Below are 22083 nucleotides of genomic sequence, written 5' to 3'. Positions count from 1 at the left end.
TAATATCACCAACAACTAATAGAACCCTCTGATACAGCTGCTTAACATCAGCTCTGAGGACAATGAAGGCTCCAAGTGGGCCCAATAATCAACAGCAACTCTAGTGGTTGGACAGGGGTCAGGAATGAGAAGGTCATATGTGTGAGGTAGGATGTTTTATTAACACTTGCTGAGGCTTTAGAAGTCTCACTGGGATGAGCCTCAGCCATTGGTTGTTTCTTTGTTTTATGCCCCTTTGTCTATCAGCAGTTAGGAACACATTCAATAAAGGGTTCTTATTCTAATGTTTTGAAAGACTGCTTTTTATGAGCAGGAGGAGAATGAAGAGTGATGGGAAGGGACAGTCTCTAGGAACATGCATTATCCCATGTGTGTATTATGTCAAATCCACTTCCTGTAGTTGTAGGACTGAATCAGGTCTCTACATCAAAGAGCCAGCAAGAGTGTGTGAAATACTCCTCGCTCTTCCAATCTGCCTTACTTCCCATCTGCACATATCTTTTCTGACCTCCATCTGTCTGACTCCAGCCAAAAATTGTTGCTTGCTCTTAAGGGCTCACATGATTAGATCAGCCTACCTGGATAATCCAGTATAAGCTCCCTATTTTCAGATCCTTAACCTTAATTACACGTGCAAAGTTCTTTTTGCTGTATAGTGGCAGAATCCCAGAGATTAGGAAGTGACAAGAATTCTCCCTACTGTAAATAGCAAGTTGGGGGGGGTAGTCAATAAAGACGTTTTCTCCTCCGGTTGTGTCCTCAGGAAAGTTGGCCAGTGTGTAACAATTTTGTTAAACACTGGGGCCTAAATGAACTACTTTGAAGTCAGACAAACAAGACTACATGCAAGTTTGTAATTCTTCTCAGTTTCATTGTTCTCATCTAAGCAGTGGGCTAATGGTAATGTGCTTAGAACATAGCAAGTGCTCAGTGACTGTTAGCAATCATGCTAATATTAGGATGACATATCCATAGACATTTTCACAGCTTTCATAGGTAGGGAGAAAGCATGAGTGGACCAATACGAATCAATAGTTGGATTCCTACTAGTTTCATACTAGCCTGACAATTTATTACTCTGACATTTTTCTATTAGGCATAGATCAATAAAATGTCTGTTTATAAAAATGTCATGTACATGGGAATGAGCTCTGATGTATGTATGTATGTATGTATGTATGTATGTATTATATACATGCATGTGGAGTTCAGAGGATAATTTGTGGGAGTTGATTCTCTCCTTTCACGGCATGGGTCCAGATGATCAAAGTCACATCTTCAGGCTTGGCAACAGGCACTATGACCTACTGAGCCATCTCACTGGCCCATAATGATTGTTTTGAAAAAGGATTTATATAAGATTTTTTTTTTCATGCTGGGGTTGAATCCAGAGCCTCATGCATAGTAAGATACCACTAAGTATACCACTAAGCTATACACACAGCCCTATGCTAGTGTATTTTGAGCAAAGTAGCTTAAGTGGAATTGATTGGTTTTAATCATGAAAGGCCGTGACAGAGATAGATCCTGCCTGGTGCCTATTTTCACACAGCCCATGAACCGAGAATTTGTTTTAGAGATTAAAGATTTGAAATTGGTTTGATGATATGAAGGGATGATTTTGAACCACAGTTAAACAAAAATAATATCCCATTCCCAAATGATTTTCATTTCATAAATAACAGTTGTACTAAGTGATTATTATATTTGAATTCCATCAATAAATAGTTGTGGAAAGTATGCTTTTGAATAATTGTATAATACCTTCAGCTTTGCCTTTTTATCCATAAAGTCAGAAATGTTTAAACTCTGAATTTTTTGTTTGTGAGACAGTGTCTCCCTGTAGCCCCAGCTGGACTGGAACTCGCTATGCACACCAGGCTGGCTTTGAGCTCACAGAGATCCACTTGCCTCTGCCTCCTAAGTTCTGGGACTAAAGGTGTGTTCCACCATGCCCAGCTACACTCTGATTTTTTTTTTTTACAGAAAAAAAATCTACTTCCTGACCTAAGTAACCTACAATGTGTTTAATATGAAGGTATTGACTGTTTATAGCTGTAAGGGACCTCAATATTTCCTAGTGCAATACTTTCATTTTAATTTATTATAATTTTTAAAGATACTTTATTATTTTTATTTTATGTGCCTGAGTGTATTGCCTGCAGGTATGTAAGTACACCTGTGTCTGTCATATCCACAGAGGTCAGAAGAGGGTATTGGATCCCCTGGAACTGGAGTTAAAGGCAGTTGTTAGCCGTCATGTGGGTGCTGGGAATTGAACCTGTGTCCTTTGCAAGAGCAGCCAGTGCTCTTAACTGCTGAGCAATCTGTCCAGCCCCCAATTTATTATCATTTGTCCTTATGTGCATTTGAATGTATCATGTGCGTATCAGTGCAGGCATGTGCATCCCATGGTACACATGTAGAAGAGGACAACTTTCAGGAGTGGGTTCTCTCCTTCCACTGTGGGTTCCAAGGCCTGAACTCTGGTTGTCAGGCTTGAGTGACAAGAGCTTTACTCACTGAGCCATCCCATCAGAAACATTATGGACTGCTGCAACACAACCCAACTGTTTATAGAGACAGTTCAATCCTTTGCAACTTCAATCAGTTCACGGGAGTACATTATTCTTTCTCTTTAAATGGGTCCCTGTGTTATCACCCATCCCAAATTGGTTCATAGACAGGTCAGAGGTGATGAAAGATAGGAAAGTAGCTGTCCTATGGATCCATTGACTAGAACCTGGCAAACACCAGCTTATTGCTGTGTTTCCATCTTCAGAAGGAGCCCCTTTGATTGTAGGACTTCTCATTAAAGCTTTTCCAGATGCACTTGTGTTGTTATTAATTTAGTAGAAGTGAATAGGCAGGCATGTTAATATATTCTTGCCAACAATGTTCAACTACTGATAAGATTGTTCATTAACAGAGTAGGAACCCTTAACGAGGCAATGGTTTCACCTTATGTCAACAGCCTCATTGTTTTACGGTTACTGTCTTCCTCTCTGGATAATGATGGCCACCCTGTGGCAATTGTCTTTTTTCCTGCAGGTGGTTTACAAATCCAACGACTGTCAATGCCTTCTACAGTGCGTCCACCAATCAGATACGTGAGTAACAGCTGGTTGTCTTCATGATGGGGTTACATTGAACCTGTGGATTGCTTTTGATAGGTTGGCCATTTCACAATACTCATTTTTCCAATGTTTGATCATTGGGGGGTCTTTCCATCTCCTTGTGTCTTCTTCCAATTCTTTCTTCAATAGTTTAAACTTTTCATTTTAAAGGTCTTTCACCTACTTCCTCTTTATTACTTTTTAAGAAGGATGTTATGTCACTGCTGTTTTTTCAAACTATAATAAATAAAACCACAATGAAGCTTTCCATGAAAAGGAACACACCTCTATTTTCCTGCCATAACCATCTTGCTGATTTTGTCCACATCATCCTTGCCTTGATGGGGGAAAAGGCCAGTTAACTGAGGACATTTTTTTAATGTAAGAAAGAAGCTTTAATGCATTCCAATTAACTCTGGGATGGAATGCCTTTAGGATGTTTATTTCTATGTGTGGAGTTTATGTCATTATAGGTGCTGTTCTGGTTAACTTTTACTGTCAACTTGACACATCCTAGAGACATCTGAGAAGAAAGTCTTATTCTGGTTTTCTTTGTGGTCTCTACTCCTCTACGATGGCATACCCCAGGGCTTAGTCCTGACCTGTTCTGTTTGCCTCTGTTCTTCATCTTGGCTCACTCTTAGAGTCAGGACATTTAATCTCAGGTTTTCAATCACATTTCTACCCTGTTGAACATAGGGGGTGGAGTTATGATTCACTCTCCTTGCTCTTATGACCACAGTCTCCTAGCTGGATCATTATAGGAAGAGCCTTCTTACTGACCTTCCTGCTTCTGTCCTCACTACCTCCAGACTGATCTGTTTATGGTTATATCTTATCACCCCTTTGCTCAAAGTCTTTTATCCATATCTTATCTTATTCTGCTTAAGGGTCAAATTACCTGTAATGATGTAGAAGTCTATCTTTATTTTATTTTATTTATTTTTTTTTTGAGACAGGGTCTCATGTATTCCCGGCAAGCCTCAAACTCCTTATGTAGCTGAGGATTGATCTTGAACTTCTAATATTCCTCCCTCTACCTCCCCAGTGCTGAGATTACAGGTGTGTACCATCACAGGAAGTTTGTGAGGTGCTAGGGATGGAACCCTGGACCTCACGCATGCTAGGCCATACTCTACCAAGTGAGCTACATCCTCAGGCCCCATGCCTTTCATCTCTCTACCTTTGACACTTACTATACATCCATCTCTGTCCAGCACATTGGCTTCCTGTCTCTTCCTAGAGCATAGGGGACAACTCTTCCTTCGAGGCATTGACTCTTGTAGTTCTTTGTGGCTTGGACATTTCCCCAAGTGATCTGGATGATTCATCGTCACATTTCTTTTCAGTATTATCTCAAGGATACCTTTTAAGTGAGGCACGATGTCTGCCCTTGTGGCCTGTCAGCCCCTTGCCCCTTGTACCATAAATCTCCCAAGTTGCATCTTGACCTTACAGGACTGTCTGGATTAAAGGGCCTTTGGAAGACTGTGGCTGCTTACTACCAGAGTCGCCCTCCTGTGGCCACTCTTGGAAGCACAAGTCTGCAGGTTGGGTCTTGAGAGTAAGGAACAGAGGGAAAACAAGCAGATGGTGCTAATTTTTGATTTCTACATTAATTACTGTAACCAAATAAGTTGTTAAATATTTTGAATGTCACATTTTGGTATATAAATATTTAATTATGCTGAAAATACTGTTGCTTTCTTAAGGTCCTAAGTTCTAAGTTGAGAACTAAGCTGTGTATGTTACATGGAGACAGGATATTTGAGATATTAATTATAATTTAATCTTATGCTACTTATTTAAATACATTATATATAGAATATTCTATTGAGCAATATAATTCTGCTTATATTATTCATTTTATTTTTGTAAATACCATTTTAAAAAATTTTTATTATTTTTATTTTTTATGTGTATGAGTGTACTGCCTGCATGTATATGAGTGCACCCGTGTCGTGCAATGCTGCGGAAGTCATAAGAGGGCTTCGGATTCCCCTGGAACTGGAGTTAAGGATGGTTCGTAGCTGCCATGTGGATGCTGGGAATCGAACCTGGGTCCTCTGCAAGAGCAGTCAGTGCTCTTAACCGCTGAGCCATCTCTCCAGCCCCTTGTAAATACCATTTTTATGCCATATATGGCAGTCAATGGGCAGCTTTCCGGAGTCAGTTCTCTCCTTCCACTATGTGGATTTTGAGAATCAAACTTAGGTTACCAAGCTTGATAGTGTGTGCCTTTACCCACTGAGCCATATTGCTGGCCCATAGTATTCTTTTTTTTTTTTTTTTGAGACAGGGTCTCCCTATAGCCCCAGCTAGCCTGGAAATCGCTATGTAGATCAGGCTGGCCTTGAACTCACAGAGATCCGCCTGCCTCTGCCTCCAGTGCTGGGACTAAGGGTATGTGCTACCACACCTGGCTATATTATTCATTTTAATAAAACCTTTTTATTATATGATACTTGATATATGCAAAAGACTGTGTAGCATACTGGACATGTTATGTTGAAAGTATGTAAGAAAGTGCAAAATCAACATATGCCAATTAAGCCATCATACAGTAAAGAACTGGAACATTACCAGCATCATCAGAGTTGCCTATCTCCCTCCCCATCTGATTTTCTTCCTCACCATAGAGGTAACTACTGTGTTGATTTTTATGTCTAGCTTTCTTTCCTGTTTGTTTGTTTTGAGACAGGGTCTCACTATGCAGCTCTGGCTGGCCTGGAACTCAGTATGCAGCCAGGTTGGCCTCGAACTCACAGATAATCTGCCTGCCCCTGCTTCTTGTGTGCTGGAATTGAAGGCATGTGTCACCATGTCTGGCTATGTTTAGTTTTCTAAAAATAAAATGCTAATAATTTATGTAGGTACCCCTAAATAACACATTTTTTTAGCATAATAAAATGTTATCATCTTGGACTGGAGAGGGCTCAACAGTTAAGAGTACTGGCTGCTCTTGCAGAGGACCCCGGTTTGATTCCCAGCACATATGTGGTGGCTAACGACCATTAGTAACTCCAGTTCTAGGGGATTCGATGCCAGCTTCTGGTCATCGTAGACATTGCATGACCCAAGTGCGCTTACATACATGCAGACAATAGCTCATACGCATAAAATAAAAATAATAAAATATTAAAAATTTTATCATACTATACACAATCTTCAGCAACTACATTTTTTTTCAATCAACATATTCTGGAGATTTATCCATGGAGCATATTGCAGTAAGTTTTTTTTAATTTTCACTGCTGTATAGTATAGTATTGTCCAACTGTAGCCTCAGATTTTTTTACTCTGTTCTGCTGTTGAGTGCGTTCTCTATCCTCTACTCTTGCAGATGATCATTCTTAGGAATGGTGCTGCTCTGAAAATTCTTGAGCATGTCTCCTGAAGTAAGTAGGGTGCTACTCTTAAGAGCAGAATTCCTTGGTGGTAGAGTATCCAGATATCACCAAATGCCTTTCAAAGCCAACATTCTGAATTCCAGAAGTGTTTCTTTTGTTCCTCAATTTCATCAGCTCTTGGTATTTGCAGAGTTAATTGTCATGAGTCTGGTGAGTGTAATAGGTCAGCTCTTATGCAAGAAAGAGCAATGAGATAGTCTCTTCACTGGTGTTTCTGCAGTTTCATTCAAATGTCACTAAAGGCTCACTGCTCCTTTGGGGAATTAAGCATGTCTAATAATAGCTCTACCTCCAGAGTTCCCCCCTGCTCTGCCTTTTGCTTGCCTGAGAAGAGCTGACCCTATCAGAAGCTTTTGGAGGAAGTAGCCATTTCAGGGTAACCCAATGGGTTCTACAAAGCTCATGGGCAGAGTGGTTTTAAAATGAACAATTTGAAGCAGTATTTTAATTAAGAGATTCCAGCTGCTTCTATTTTCCTAATGACCAGTGCACACTCTCATTGGAAATTACATTGCCAGGCAAGATGACGAAGAATCCTTTGGATGGCTTTCCCCCCTCTTTCCTTTCTGATTTTCTGGACTACAAATTAAGACAGGTGGAACTTCTTACACGTTTCCCCGCTGGGTTTCCTGGGACTCCCCTGCCCCTCCCAACGGCCTTCTTTTTGCTTCACTGAAGAAGTGAAAAATGGAGGTGATTTTCTAAAATGAACATCTTTATTGATTAGGGGCTAATTCTGACAGCATGTGGCCATCTGTTTAATTGGGTTCCACATCTATGATGTAACTATACTTAGTAACGTGATTTATGAGAATTTCCTTCACTTCTCATTATCGTTTTCTGATTTATACCACTATGTCTGCTCCTACATGAGTAGAAAATAGAAAAGCCTATAGACTGGTTATTTTTTTCCTAATCCATGATTTGTGCAAACCCCTAGGGTTGGGACCATCTTTCAGTGTGCACTTTTTTTTTTTTTTGGCAGAGTGGCTAAAGCTTATTTTTCTGTCCTTGTCAAGCTGCGTAGCCATGTCTTCAGACGTAGAACATAGTGTGAAATCATAGTGTGATTTAACCCTGCCATATGATGAGTTATCGTCATGAGCTGTCACCAGTCTTAATTACATTCAAATTAGTAAGACAATTCGAGAGGAAAACAAGGCACTAAGATTGCTGGTGCCTCAGCCTGTGTTTCCCTAACTTTGTCACAGATGCAAATCTCATCATCTGCTTTTCAAAGGGACAAAGTAAGAACCTCCATGGGAGACTGTGAGTGCTATAGGTATAATTGCATGGCCATGGTAAAGAGAGTTAACCCTTCTGGCCCTTACTGTCGGCAGCAGCATGAGAGGTAGGCCATAGAGTGCCTGGGAAGTAATTAAGAGGATGGATTTGTAAACTGCCAGCGCATGGCCAAGGTCAAAGCTTGTATTTCTCAAACTAGCATGCCAGGCAACCCTCAGATAGCTAGCCAGTGTAGCATAGGAGGAAGAGCTGAATACAAACATTATAGGGGAGATGTGAATTTTTCTTTCAAAAGAAGTTAGAAATTAAAACTTCTTGTACAGACAATTTAGAAATATATTTATTGATATTCTTGTAACACAACAAATTCCACTCCTGACAAGTAGATCATCACTATTCATACAAAGAGGCATGTACAAGAATATTCATAACAACTTCATTCATAATAACCAACCCTGGAAAGATCCTAGTGTTCACCAACAGAATAGGTTGATACACTGTGCTTTACTTGCACAACTGAGTATTACACAGCAGTGAAGGAGAAGAAATTGCTTCATGCCATGCTGTAAGTGCTGTATGCATGGCACCGACATGATACTGAGTGAAAGAAGCCAGGTGCAAGAACAAACACTATTCTGCTCTGTGCACACAAAACTCAGAACAGACAAACACAGCTGTGTGACAGAAGCCAGAATAATAGCAATCTTTATTGGGAGTATTGACTGACAGGAGTGTGACAAATATCCTCTAACTCTCTGAGTGATGGTTGCACAAGGTGATACATGGTACACTTTGTGCCTTGGGACTGAGAATAGCTCAGTGTTCTCGTCCAGCATGTGTGAGGCCCTCTGTTTCACTCTCACATCTACACACACACACACACACACACACACACACACTTTTGCCTTTACTCTATGTAACTAATGCCTCAACGTAAATAGCAGCATGTCTTCCCCTTTGTCCCATAAAAATATTGGGAACAATGTATAGTACACTTAGATATTTTGACTTTATCATAGATTGTCCCTGAACAAGTCTTCAGAGGTACAGCAAAGGAACTGGCACATCTTTCCTGTAAATTATCAGATCATAAATATTTTCAGCTTTGCCAGCCACCCAATCTCAACTTCTCAACTTCACCATTGTAGCCACAGACCATTTATCAGCCAAATGAGCTTGGCTGTGCATCAATAAAACTTTGTTTACAAAGCAGACAGCAGGCTCAGTCAACCCAAGGGCTGTAGTTTGCTGAACCTATGAGACAATGGGCTCCCAGGAGCCACCAAGGAGAGTTCTGACTTGATTAGACTCAAAGAATCACAGAAGTTGAGTCTGGGACAGTGAACAACAATGTATGATTTTCATTTCTCATAATATGAATTGCTCTTTAGAATAAAGTATGTTTTATATATATTCAGTATCACTATGTATCTGCAACATGCCTCATTTCAATATTTCATATCATCTTCATATATCTCCAATCATATTAAAGAATTTTTTTAAGCAAATACAATCTTGGCTTGAAACCAAGCATAGTCAAAGGGCTAAACATGATGATTTTATTACCTTTGCTATTATGTACAAGAGATTTGGTTGCCCCGGTTTAAGTACAGATTTTGTGCTAAAGAAGATAACAAGCCTTTGTCCAGAGGCTGCATTTATACTGGCATCTTAATCCTGAAATCAAACATAGATTTGTTTTCCTGTTAAATACATAACTATTTGGAACTGGGAGAATTTCTCATTGTTGAATCTGCTTAAAAACGTAGAGTGGAAGTCAAGTCAGAAAATACTCACCTGTGGCTTTTACCGGAGTTTAATGGAATTATATTGTTGAATCCACTTGATGCTCCATTTTGAGACATGGAGAAATAAGGAAATAATGTAGAATATGGAACTAGTGTTCCATAATTTTGGAGCTAGAAGGAAACTTCAGTGATTATATAATCCAAATTCCTCCTTATCTGGAATACAACTTACTTGTGGGTTGTATAACTGAATGCAAGAGCTGTAAAAAATTTGCAACAGTAAAAAGTGTCTGAGCATGGATTGACAAAAGAATTAATTAATTTAAAATGAAGCATGCAATGATCTGAGGTGTGTGTTTCTGTCAGTGCTCTCCTCTGTTTCATTCCTCTTATAGAAACATAACAGTTTAGCCATATAAAATTGAAGACATTTACTCTTTCTCTATGTATAGGCATTCTTTGGCATGCATCAAATTGGTATATCTTTGGAGGGTGTTGTGCTACAAGATTTGATTTTAGAAACTGCATTTTGAGGAGTTGGGAAAATATATTGGTCTGTAAATTGCCTGCTATTTAAGCATTAGGACCTGGGTTCAGATCCTCAGTACCCACGTAAAAATGTTGGACAGTGGTGGTACACATCTATAACTGTAGCACTGAGGGAAAGGAAGTGGAGACAGATGGACCTTTGGAGCTTATTGAACATACAGCCTAACTTAGCTGATGAGTCTCAGGTTCAGTTAGAGACTTTGTCTCAAAATATAGAGGGTGATCAAGGATGTCAATCTCTCATCTCCAAATGCATGTGAATACATATGCACGTGTGTCTATGCATACATGTGCATGTACACACATGAGTACATACAACACACACTTCTGATTGAATGATTCATGTGTTATATAGAAAATCAGCAAGTACCTTTTGAAATGACGCACATGAATGCATACATACAATACACACATAAAAATTTCTTGGGTGAAAACGGGTTGTGACTGGAAAATGTTTAAGAAATCTTGATATAGAAGATGTTCTTGAATCCAGAGCAGCTCTTAGTTTTATTTTTCCCAGTTTTTCTTTTCTTTTTTTAAAAAAATATTTACTTTTATTTTACGTGTAGGATTGTTTTCTTTGAATATATGTAAGTGCACCTGTGTCACGCACTACCCACCCTCAGAAGAGGGTGTTGGATCCCCTGGAACTGGAGTTACAGATGATAGTTAGCTGCCATGTTAGCTTGGAACTGAACCTGAGTCCTCTGCAAGAGCAACCAGTGCTCTTAACTCCTGAGACATCTCTCCAGCTCTTTTCCCACTTTTTCACTTAATAGTTTAGGAAATCTGAATAATTCTCATGTCTTGGCATCCACACCAATCCCCCTTCATAGTGAGTTAAAAACTTAGCTTTGTAATTAGATTCTACAGAAAGGACAGAATTTGAGCTTTGAGACTAGGTCATAAAAGACTGTGATTTCCATGATGCTCTCTTGGATTTATCACTCTTGAATAACCCAACCACTACACCACGATGGCACTCAAGCAGGTTATGGAAAGATCAGAAAGCCTGTGCTCCACAATACGTGAGCATCTCACAGTCCATTCCTACATCTTCTTCCTGCACCATTTTCCTGCACTCTTGCTCATTTTTAGCACCATGCAGATCCTCTAGTCCAAGCCTTCAGACAATTACAACCATGTCTGATATCTTGACTGCAGTCTCCCAAGAGACCCTGAGACAGAGCCTACTAAAGAAGCTGTTTCCAAATTCCTGTTGCAGAGAAACTGTGAGATAATAAATATTTACGGTTTTAAGTAACTATGTTTTGAAATGGTTTGCTATGTCACAAGAGATAACTAATATAGGCATTGTAGCATGCCAGGCATTGAGTTTAGTGTTGAGATATACAACATGGTAGGATAACGGTAGTTCAGGATGCAGACTCTTAAGTGGGATGATTTGATTTTGACCTGGCTTGGTCACTAATAATTTGCATCCTTGTCCAAGTTTCTTAACTTCTTAAATCCCAGTTTAATTTTCTGTTAAATGATGAGGGTATGACTAACTTCTGTAGAATCATTGTGAATATGAAATGAGATAATATATATTAAATGCTTAGAAAAGAATCTGGTTCAAAGTAGATACACGGTGTATCCTAGCTACCATTAGTGCTTGCTTCCGAGAAGTTGGCTGAGATGCTTGTTTCCTGGTCATTCAGAGGACATCCTACTGTGTGTGCAATGCATTCTGGGAGCCACTGCAGAGGAGTAATTTATTCTGAGGGAGTCACGGTTGGATTCCTGGTGAAAGTGATGTTTGAGCAGACTTTTGAAGGAAAATGAAGTTCTCTAGGCAGAGAAGGAAAACTGAAGCATGTGGGAAACAGTGATTGCTGCAAAGGTAGCATGCAGAAAGGAGTGTGGTGCAGGAATGAACTGGGAGATGCTCACATGCTGGAGTACAGACTGCCAGGGTGCTTTAGAGAGCAGAGGGAATAACAGACGATTTGTGGAAGAAGTCAACAATGGTCTTATAGTTCATGTTGAGAAACAGGGAATGAGTGTTCTTTTCTTTAGGAACCAAAATTTCAGTTTTATTTCCTTAGTTTTATTCTCAAAGAAGGCTCAGGCCTCTTGGCCAAACTAGCAGTTTTACAAATGGTTCAAGACAAAGATGGAGAGGGCCCAACCTTGCGCAGTGACAATGTTGAGAGAGAAAGTAGGGAGTAGACAAGTTAAATTACAAGAGATTGTTCTCAAGTAACTGCATAATGATAATATATATAACCATTTTCAACCATTTCCACTCCTACTTGAAAAAGTCACATTGAGTTGATATGATTAATTATATTATGCAGCTACTCTTTGCTGGGAAACCATTAATGTGCCAACTACTTGAATGTCTATTACCTCTAATCTTCATAATAGCTCTAAAAACTGCACTCTGGATCCATTTTGCAGAAGAAGAAACTGAAGGTCAGAGAGATGAAATAACTTTCCAAAGACTACAAAATTAGTGAATTGCAGGTGTATCAGTCAGGCTTTTCTAGAGAAATAGAATCAATAGAATGCATATATATCACAAAAGCTATTTATTAGATTTACTTACATGATATGGGCTGAGTAGTTCCACAATGGCTCTCTTCCACTGGAGAGACTAAGAACTTGCGCAGTCCATGAGGCTGGATGCACTAGTCCCAATCTGGCACTGAAAGCTTGGAGGGTTCCTACAGAATCACTGGTCTTCAGTTCATACTGGCAAGCTGAAAAAGCTTGATTTTGATGTTAGTAAATAATTGGCAGCAGCAGCAACAACAATAGGTAGATGCACTCACCATCAAGAAGTGAAGCCAGTCAGGCAAAAAGCAATAGCTTTTCTTTTGGACCACCTTCTGTTTGCACCGCTACTAGAGGGTACCACCGAAACTGTGGGAAGGTCTTACCTCCTACAGTTAATCCTTTCAGGAAGTATCATTACATACCCACAAGGCAGCAAGCCTCTTTCTTCATTCCAGGTCCAATCAAGTTGACAACCAAGATTAGCCATCACAGTCTTGTATACTTTAAATCATCCCTACATGACGTACAATTCTTCAGTTAATGTGAATGGTATGTAACTAGTTGTTATGGCATATGATATATATCCCAGTGATTGTATGCTTAATGTTCATACTATTCTGTTCAGAACTGGGTAAGAAATATGAGAATTACATGCGCTACACATGTGAACATACTCTTGAGTAGGCTAAAAGCATGATGCAAGTATTTTAAATTCCATAAGTGAGGGGATTGTTTCTCTTTGATGTGGAAAGATTATAGGATGTGGGGCCATCCAGGAGTTAAGTGAGGGTCAGAAGGTCAGATGGTACCCATGTTCTGCTGTTTCCATGTTCCTTAAAGAACTGTAACATTAAACACACTTCACTTTTGCCTCCTCTGAGGATGCTGCTCACTGCAAGTCTTTTGTTTAAGTCCACAATGTCCTTGGTTCTTTAGGGTAAGGGAGAAAGAGGGTAGATTACTTGAGAGATGCCTTAAGCTGCCTTATAAAGACTATTGGAATTTATTCTCCAGAATGGGTTTATTTCACAAAAATTTGCAATGAGATTTAGAAAGTTTGTTGAGACAGAAAAAGTTAAGTCATGAAGAAACTTGGAACTGTTCGCAAAATTGACAGGTGCTGCAGTTAGCAAGATAGTGGGGTCGTCACCACAAATCTTTAAGATCTTATTGGTCTAACTGAGGAATCTAGAGATCCTGATACAGTCACTCAGTCTTCAAGGCCAGACCAAAGAGACAGTTAAGAACAATGTTCTGTGAAGTCTTCATGAGTAAACAAAGGTGTCTTCAACTGTGAAGCCCTGCAGTGTCATGGAATCCTGTTCTTGGGTGAGACTTAGGATCAACGCCTATAGGACAATAATCTGCAGCCTCTGAGGTATTTGTGAATGCAGTTTCAGATGTAGTGGACTGGAAAAGTTTGCTGCAGGGCTGGTAGTTGAAAGTGTACAATGATTCTCAGGGTCAATCTGATTGAAGATTGAAGGCTTGAGGCTTTGGTTGGGAACTACCTGACTGTAAACCAGAGGGTGATCATAAAGGGCCTAGAACATAGCCACAACAGTGAGATACAGGAAGTCAGGAGACAATCACATTAATTTATCTCAATACTCCTAATGTCACTTGTACTCCCTTTAAAAAGTCAGTTTTCTTTTACTTTTGTGATGAAAGTCTACATATATATTTTACAAAAAAAATCTAGAAAAAACTAGGTAAACGAAAAAAATTGAAAAAGTTAATATCGTTTAAAAGCCACCATAGTTAATAATTTTGTTAAATACTACTCAGATTTACATTTACTACAAATATTTTAAAATCCAAATTTAATATAGATTCAACCAATTGTATTACCTTTTCCACCACTGAACGTGGTAACATTAGCATATTTCCATTATTACATATTCTTCTAAGTCATCATGCATATATTCCACTGAGCAAAAGCATCTCATTTTTTAAATTTCATCTCAGTGGTTATTTAGGGTGTTTTATTATGTGAAAAATAAAAGGGAAAGGAATATAGCTTAACATTACAGCTGTTGTTTAGCTCATTTAAGCCATAGAGACAAGCCCCAGCACTGCGAAACACACACACACACACACACACACACACACACACACACACACTCACTCACACTACCCTCTTTGGCAATACGTTTTGTGACTAAGTATTTTTTTAGTTCTATTGCTTTCTTTTCAGGGTAAGTTTGTAGAAGTAGAAGCATTAAATGGCACACCATATTTAAGAATTTAAAAACGCATCATACCATATTATCTTGAGAAAAGTGGAACCAATTTATATTTCTACTATCACCAGACAGATACATTAATGAGTTTTATCTTAAAGATGCTATTGGAAGAGATTAATAAAGATATTCCAGGCTTTTTTTGGTTTGGTTTGGTATAACTGATACGGGGAAATTTATAGTCACATGTTCATTAGTGAAGTCATTATCAAATGATCAGATACAGCTCTAGATTTGTTATTCACCTAATAGATTCCCAGGCCTAGGTTGAACATCAGCAGTGCTAGCTAGTTTCATTGTTTAATGTCTAGAGCAACTATTGTTTATATAAAAGGACCAGTTAGAGGTTCATAGTGGTGGGAAGAAATTAGTGTTTTCTCTCTCACATGTTGAATGATACAGCAGTCTTTCTTAAAGTGTGTTTACTGTGGACCAGCATCATCATCACTACTTGTGATAAATGGGCATTATCTGGCTCCATTTGCCAAATAATAGACTCAGATGGTTTGTACCAACAGTTTGGATTTTAATAAGTTTTTAACAACCAAATCTCTTTGAAAGATGCCAAACGGTGAGAACTATTGAGCCATAAAAATGCAGCAAATAAGAGATCAAATTTAGCTGGGTGAAAGTAGGATTTCTTATTTCTTCTGGTTTGTCTGAGCATGCCAGTTTTGATACCGAAAAATATTGTATCTCAGGCGTCTCTTCTGTCCTGAGCAAATGGGGACAGTTGGTCACTCTGGTAAAGGTAATTATGGCAACAAAAGAATAGAAGGGCCATCAAAGAAGGCTTCAAGATGGAGGGCAGATTTCAGAAGCTGCTTTCTGCGTGTCTGCTCTAGGCTGATAGATGTGATGGCAGAAGGTTACCTGCAGGAAGCCAGCAGATGGCTAAGACATTTTGTTGAATCTCTTGACAGAAGTCACAGCTGTTAGAACTGGATACTTTCTGGAAAGGGGAGGATTGGCATTTACCAAATTATTGCAAGATACCCACTTACAAAAAAACCCAGTATTAATCTTAGCAGTAGTGACAATTAAATTCTTTTACCACCAAAAACATAACCAAAAGTGCTTTGTAATTGCAGCAGTTTTCATGTCTCAACTGATGACCTCCTGGTTTCTAGAAGAACGCTGTCTCTCTTATCTGATTACCAGAACTAATCCTGAATAAGATCTAACACTTATTCTCTCGGAGTGAGCATTAATCGTTGATTTTTCAAGGCAGTTGCAATTAAAACTATTTTTGTTCTTCAGTACAGTCACAATTTTTAGATCATATAAAGGTTAGTTTTTGAAACTATAGTCTGAAAAAAATGTAAGGAAAAATATGGTAGCTCACACACATGGTGCTATGAGGTGCAGTGCGCAGAATAATACAGATAATTGAGTTATGGGCCAGTTAAATATGTTAAGTTCCTTATTGTTTATATAGTCAAATTGCCTGTGGGCTCCTATACATAACACCTTATTCAATTTGTAGCAGGGGCTGGGGCATTGGTAGAGATTCAAATTCATAGTTGGGAATGAGAACTGTTATCCTGGTGGAAACTGCTAGGCCTGAAGTTCAGCATGCAAGGAATGACCTGAATGACTGGCTGAAAAGTCTGTGTCCCTGATTCAGCATGTGTTGGGTGGTGGTTCAAGGTTTGCATTGCAAACAAGTGCTTAGGTGATGTTGATGTTGCTGGTCTTCAGACCACACTCAGAACAAATTTCCTAATACTTTCTGTCTCAAAGACAAATGGATTTTTACAAACCATCTCTTCTACCCATTAGTATAGATATTTGTATAAATTATCCCTTTCTCCAAATCCCTTTGCATGTCTACTTCCACGAATCTTTTATTTCTTTTATTTGCTGAGCTAAAAAATATTCTCTAGAAAGGGTAGTATAGGTTCACCTTTGTCTTTAGATCTTACAAAATAGGATTGTACAGTAACATCCTCTCTTCTTCATTAGATACTAGGTACTTTGAAGATGTTTGTGTATTCAAAACTGACCTATGTGGCTTGGAACATTATAAAGACTCAGTAAATGTTAATGGCCATTGGTTATGTATAGAAATTCCATCATCATAATCAAACCCAATGCTTACAATAATTCTTATGATGATATTTAAGTATATTAACATCTCCAAATTTAAGATCATAGACTATATTCATGTAGTGAATTATAGAGCTAGAAGCCATTGCACAGGAGAAATGAAATAATTAAATATGTAATCAGAATGTATCTACGTGTGAAACTCAACAAGAAGAGCAATAATGTTGCTTAGGATGGTACATCAACTTTGGAATGTGGATTTATACATGGGTTAAACTGGTAATGTAAGCCTAGTTCCTAAGACTTTTGAAAATAACTGTTGTAACATACACTAGAAAAAAGCCTCATTAATATGTCAATAACTACAAGCCAAAGCCCAAATGTCCTAGTAACAAAACAAACGATGCAATAGAATGTGTTGACATCATCAGTACTTTAGCAACACATCAAATATGAGAAGAAATCAAAGACACATACTCAATAGTTGGAAAAGGCTAGGTATATTTCTGTAGAAAGCAGTTACAACAAGTACGAAAACAGATTTCATTCAATACTTGAGTTTTCCATCATCCTACATATTCACAAGCTTGTTGGATTCTTCTTTTGAATTTCCCCTGTTACTTTTTTTTAGAGAACTGAACTTTGGACCCATTTATGCCACTTCTGTCCCAGAGGCTTCTGGAAGCATTCTAACTAAATAAATTCAATAATGCTAATTCCTTCAATAGAGTCAGAAGGGGTACTGAATTTAAGAATGAAATGACTCTAAATTTAGATGCGTTTGAGTTGCTTCACATTGAGTTAGCAAATTTTTGTAAAATTAGAAAGGAGGAAAGGAATAAATCAAGGTCTCCGAGCACTGAACATTAGCAATGAAAATTGGAAGCCTCCCATTTTGTTCAACATGGCCAGACATAGAAACAAAATGAAAAGATGTGTGATTCTGATTCAAGGATGTCTTAAAAGCATCAGCATCTATATCAGCATAAAAATTAAACTTCTGAATAACAGAAATATTTTCTATATTGTGATGGCCTTAAATTGTATCTTAAGGTTATATGATTTAAAATGTATTTTGTAGCTAAAGTGAAATAACAAAGACTGTAGGAAAAAGAGATGATGTTAGTTCAGTACTCTCAGGGCAATAGTTTTCATCTATCTTTCACTCTTTTGTGTGTGCCAATAGCATTAAAAGGGCTGTATCCTACATTTTAAGACTTCGGTAGGAAAGTAGGAAGTCCTAAGGGGAAACTTGTATAAAGCTATGCGGGACTTTTCAGTTTGTTCATATTTTCATTTTTTGATGTATGTGTACATGTTTATGTGTGTGTGCTTATATGGATGTCATAAGTAGTTGTATGGTGTCTTTGTTGTTTGCTTTCTACCTTACTTTCTGAAACAGGCTTTCTCAGTGAACCTTTCAAAATGCAGAATAAGGGCTGGGAAGATGACTCCGTGGGTAAAGTGCTTTCTGTGTAAGCATGAAACCGTCAGTTTGGATCCCTAGTATGCATATAAAAAGCCAAGTGTGATAGCACATGCTTGTAATCCCAGTGCTGGAAAGCAGAGAGGCAATAAGATCTCTGGGACTCAGTGTCTAGCTCATCCTGCATTTTGATGGACAGTCTAGCAGCAAAGACGTGCTGGCCTCAAGACAGCACTCCTTCTGCAATGATAGCAATAGAAAGAAAATAACACATCTCTCATCTAGAAAGAATGAAAATCATACTTGAATAATGAATGGAACATATTCCAGATCTGACACTGAGGGGACAGAGGAAAATTATTATGCTCTCACACACACAAACACACACACTAGGAATTTGCCAATTCTGGGTCTATTCATTTGTTTTTCCTAAATTTTGGAATGGTGGACTAATTTCATTTTCTTCTCTATACATGTCTGTACTTTAAAAATCTAATTAAGGAATGTGACTTTACAATAATAGGACAGATAGCAAATCTGAGAAATACTGGGATATTTAACTTCTGGAAAACTCTAACTATAGTCAGGATGTGATTTAATGACTATAAAAGTCAAATAGTTGAGCTTGGGGTAATCACCCACTAAATGTGATCAGGTCTTTGGCAATTATACTTGAAACAAAAGCTCTCTGTGTTCTATGGTCAGCATTTTGCTAAGCTCCAATTAAGTTAGTCAGTATTCACAGATATGAGAGTTATAATGAGAAAGCCTAGTCAAAATGAAATGTTGGCCCAAGTAGAAAATCAAAAGAAGCTCCCAGTGGCTTTTCCAGGTGCAAATTAGAAAAAGAGAAATTATTACAATAAAAATGACATTATTACAGCATATAGATGCCAATATTTTCATTCATTAGAATTGTAGTCATTGAAATTGTATAACTACAAGCCATAGTTTTACTTGAAAGAGGATTGAAATTTTCTAGTGGTAGCAATACAGGAACAAAAACTTACCATGTAAGCTTAGTTAACTGTTGTTGGATAGCTTTTAGAATAATTTTTCTATAAAATATACTTATATTTTTCCAGGTTTTATTGCTGTTTGCTTGTGTTCTGTTTTGTTGTTTTTTAAAATTTGTTTTTATTAAATTTTTGTTGTATTTCATAAAGAATATCTCAAACAATTGTAAAATACACATTCCTTTTAAAGGAAGGTATAACCAAAGATTAAAGGGGCCAGTATAATTTCTTAAGAGTCCATATGTAGAGCTAAAGGCTATATAACAAGCAACAATGCCAGACAGGTGATACCTTCTTTTGAGTTGTTGGCCAGGGTGGCCAAAGGGACTCCCAGATAGTAACCCAGCATAGAACTGGGAAAATGAACAGCAGACCTCAATCTTATCTAAAGGAATATTGACAACTGCTGCTAGATGAGGAACAGCTGACCTTCCTAAAACAAAGACCTCTAGATAGGCTGACTAGATTCACCAGATGGACAAGTAGTGGGGAATGGCTGGGGTTCTGACAACACAGCAGACAGTAGCACGGATATCAGAGTGTAAGGGCTTGCTACCTGGGAAGTGGTTGTATAGTTGAATAAGATGGTTTGGGATGTTCTGTGTGATAGACGCACACACAAAAGAACCCCCAACAAATTAAAATGAATAATATTTGAGGAGGAAACATAAAAATTTACGTCATGTTAATTAGTAGAGGTGATAAACATTACCATTGAAATCTACCCGATGACTTTATAGACATACACAGCTGCCAAGGATCTGAGTGTGACCGATTATGACTAGTAATAATCAGATATATACAGATGAGAGACGCATGTTAGTAGCAAAAACAATGAGTCTTTCTGTAAGGAACAATATATTCTAAAATGAAATGGAGATCTTTTTTAAAGTTTAAAGCCTCATTCAATTTTATGTCTTATAAGGTTTATACCGAGTACAATAATATTGTATAATGTTAATTCAAATGTGAACCTAAAAATTTTATAGCCACTTTTGAAAGAGATGTATCTTTGCTCTGGAAACTGTTACTGAGTATGTTAAAGCTGTAATGAAATGCTTCTAAAAAATTAAAAAATTCATTCATTTAAAAATAAGTGTTTTCATTTTAAGTATATGAGTGTTATGCCTGCGTGTATATAAGTGCTCCCATGTTGTACAGTGCCTATGGAGGACAGAAGAGGGCATCAGATCCCCTGGAACTGGAATTATGAATAGTTGTTCTTTGCCATGTGGGTACTGGGATTCGAACCCTGGTCTTCTGCAGGAGCAGTTAGTAGTCAATGCTCTTAACCACTGAGCCATCTCTCCAGTTCCCAAATACACTTATTTCTCAGACAGCTAACTTCAGTTACAAAAGTTCATTACCTTTGAGTAATTAAAATTTAAAATGTTAATGTCCAAAGCCCTTTTGACCACTCATAACTCAGAGTCTCAATTTTATCCAAAAGATAATTACTCCAATCACTTTGATATGTATTTGGAAGACATTTGCTATGAATATATATTAATATATGTGTATACACTCCTGTATTCATATATATATATTTACAGTGACTGGACAGTTACTAAAATAGTATTTATGTATTTATATTATACTTTGCTTTATTCCAACAACATATCTTGGAAAAATTGTCCATTCTAGAATTTTATTTCACTTTCACTTTTTATTTGCAACATACCAGTCTACATTATGGTCTCAATTACATGCACTGCAGCAGTGAGCTCCACAGTATACTTGTACAAGGGCTTGGGCAGTGGTTCTCACAATGTGGTACTTGAATTACCACCAGCAGCAATGCCATCAGCAGACTTATTAGAGAATATACATTTGAAGCCCTACTCCACACCAACTGACTCAAGGGACTCTGAGGGCGATGCTCAGTAATTTGTAGTTTAACAAACCCTTTAATGGTTCCTAGGCAGGATAACATTTGAGATCAACTGGCAGGTGTGTCTGTGTTCGTGTGTGTGTGTGTGTGTGTGTGTGTGTGTGTGTGTGCGCGCGCGCGCGCGTGTGCGCATACATTCTTGTACTATACAAACTTAGGTAATAAAAGTCACAAGCTTATGGGGAAAATAAAGCTGGGACATGATGATCAAAATGTTAGCATTGGGAGCAGCAGAGAAGGCTCAATGGTTAAGAGAGTGTGTACTGTTCTTGCAAAGGACTTGAGTTTGGTTCCCAGTACCCACACTGGTAGCTCACAAACACCTGTAACTCTAGTGCCAGGGGATCAAACGCCCTCTTCTAGACTCTGTGGATACTGCACTCATGCGCACATACCCACAAAAAGACAGACAGACATACAATTAAAAATAAAAAATGTAAAAAGTCCTTATCATTACACATTTCAAACAAAATATGAGAGTCTAATAAAAAAGATAGCATGGTGTTATATATATTAAATGGACAAATATACAAATACTATGGTAAAAGTGTTACTTTCCCTGGAAAGGGCCTGATGTCTGTCTGCTTGTGGCATTTGTTGTTGGAGGGGTTGCCTTTTATGTTATTTGAAATGGGAAGTTTTTTAAAATTTTTATTTTTAGCATATTTTTATTTGTATAAACTCAGTTTTTGGTTTTCCCAGGCTAGTTTTACTGTTGAAAAGTACCTTGACATTTAAAAAATATTTATTACTTTTATTTTATGTGTATGCATGCATTGCCTGCATGTAGGTAAGTGCACCCATGTCATGCAATGCCCGTGGAGGTCAGAAGATTAGAGCTAATAAATTGTTGTACTTAGCTTTAAAACTATCAATGCAGTAGTG

The 22083-nt window shown here is 38.0% G+C and overlaps 1 protein-coding gene across 2 annotated transcripts in view; it reads left to right on the top strand.

Moving 5' to 3' along the window:
* The window catches only part of Phex (phosphate regulating endopeptidase homolog X-linked), a 219512-nt gene that overhangs the window by 163861 nt on the left and 33568 nt on the right, over nucleotides 1-22083 (top strand). For both annotated transcript variants that reach the window (XM_008828330.2, XM_029561216.1), the window contains exon 15: nucleotides 3052-3110. In XM_008828330.2, coding sequence (XP_008826552.1) covers nucleotides 3052-3110 — 59 coding nt within the window. The remainder of the gene's footprint in view (nucleotides 1-3051; nucleotides 3111-22083) is intronic.

The sequence above is a fragment of the Nannospalax galili genome, unplaced genomic scaffold, assembly GCF_000622305.1.
Source record: "Nannospalax galili isolate Female #2095 unplaced genomic scaffold, S.galili_v1.0 scaffold1053, whole genome shotgun sequence".
NCBI classification, from domain to species: Eukaryota; Metazoa; Chordata; class Mammalia; order Rodentia; family Spalacidae; genus Nannospalax; species Nannospalax galili.
This window is presented reverse-complemented; position numbering and strand designations above follow the sequence as displayed.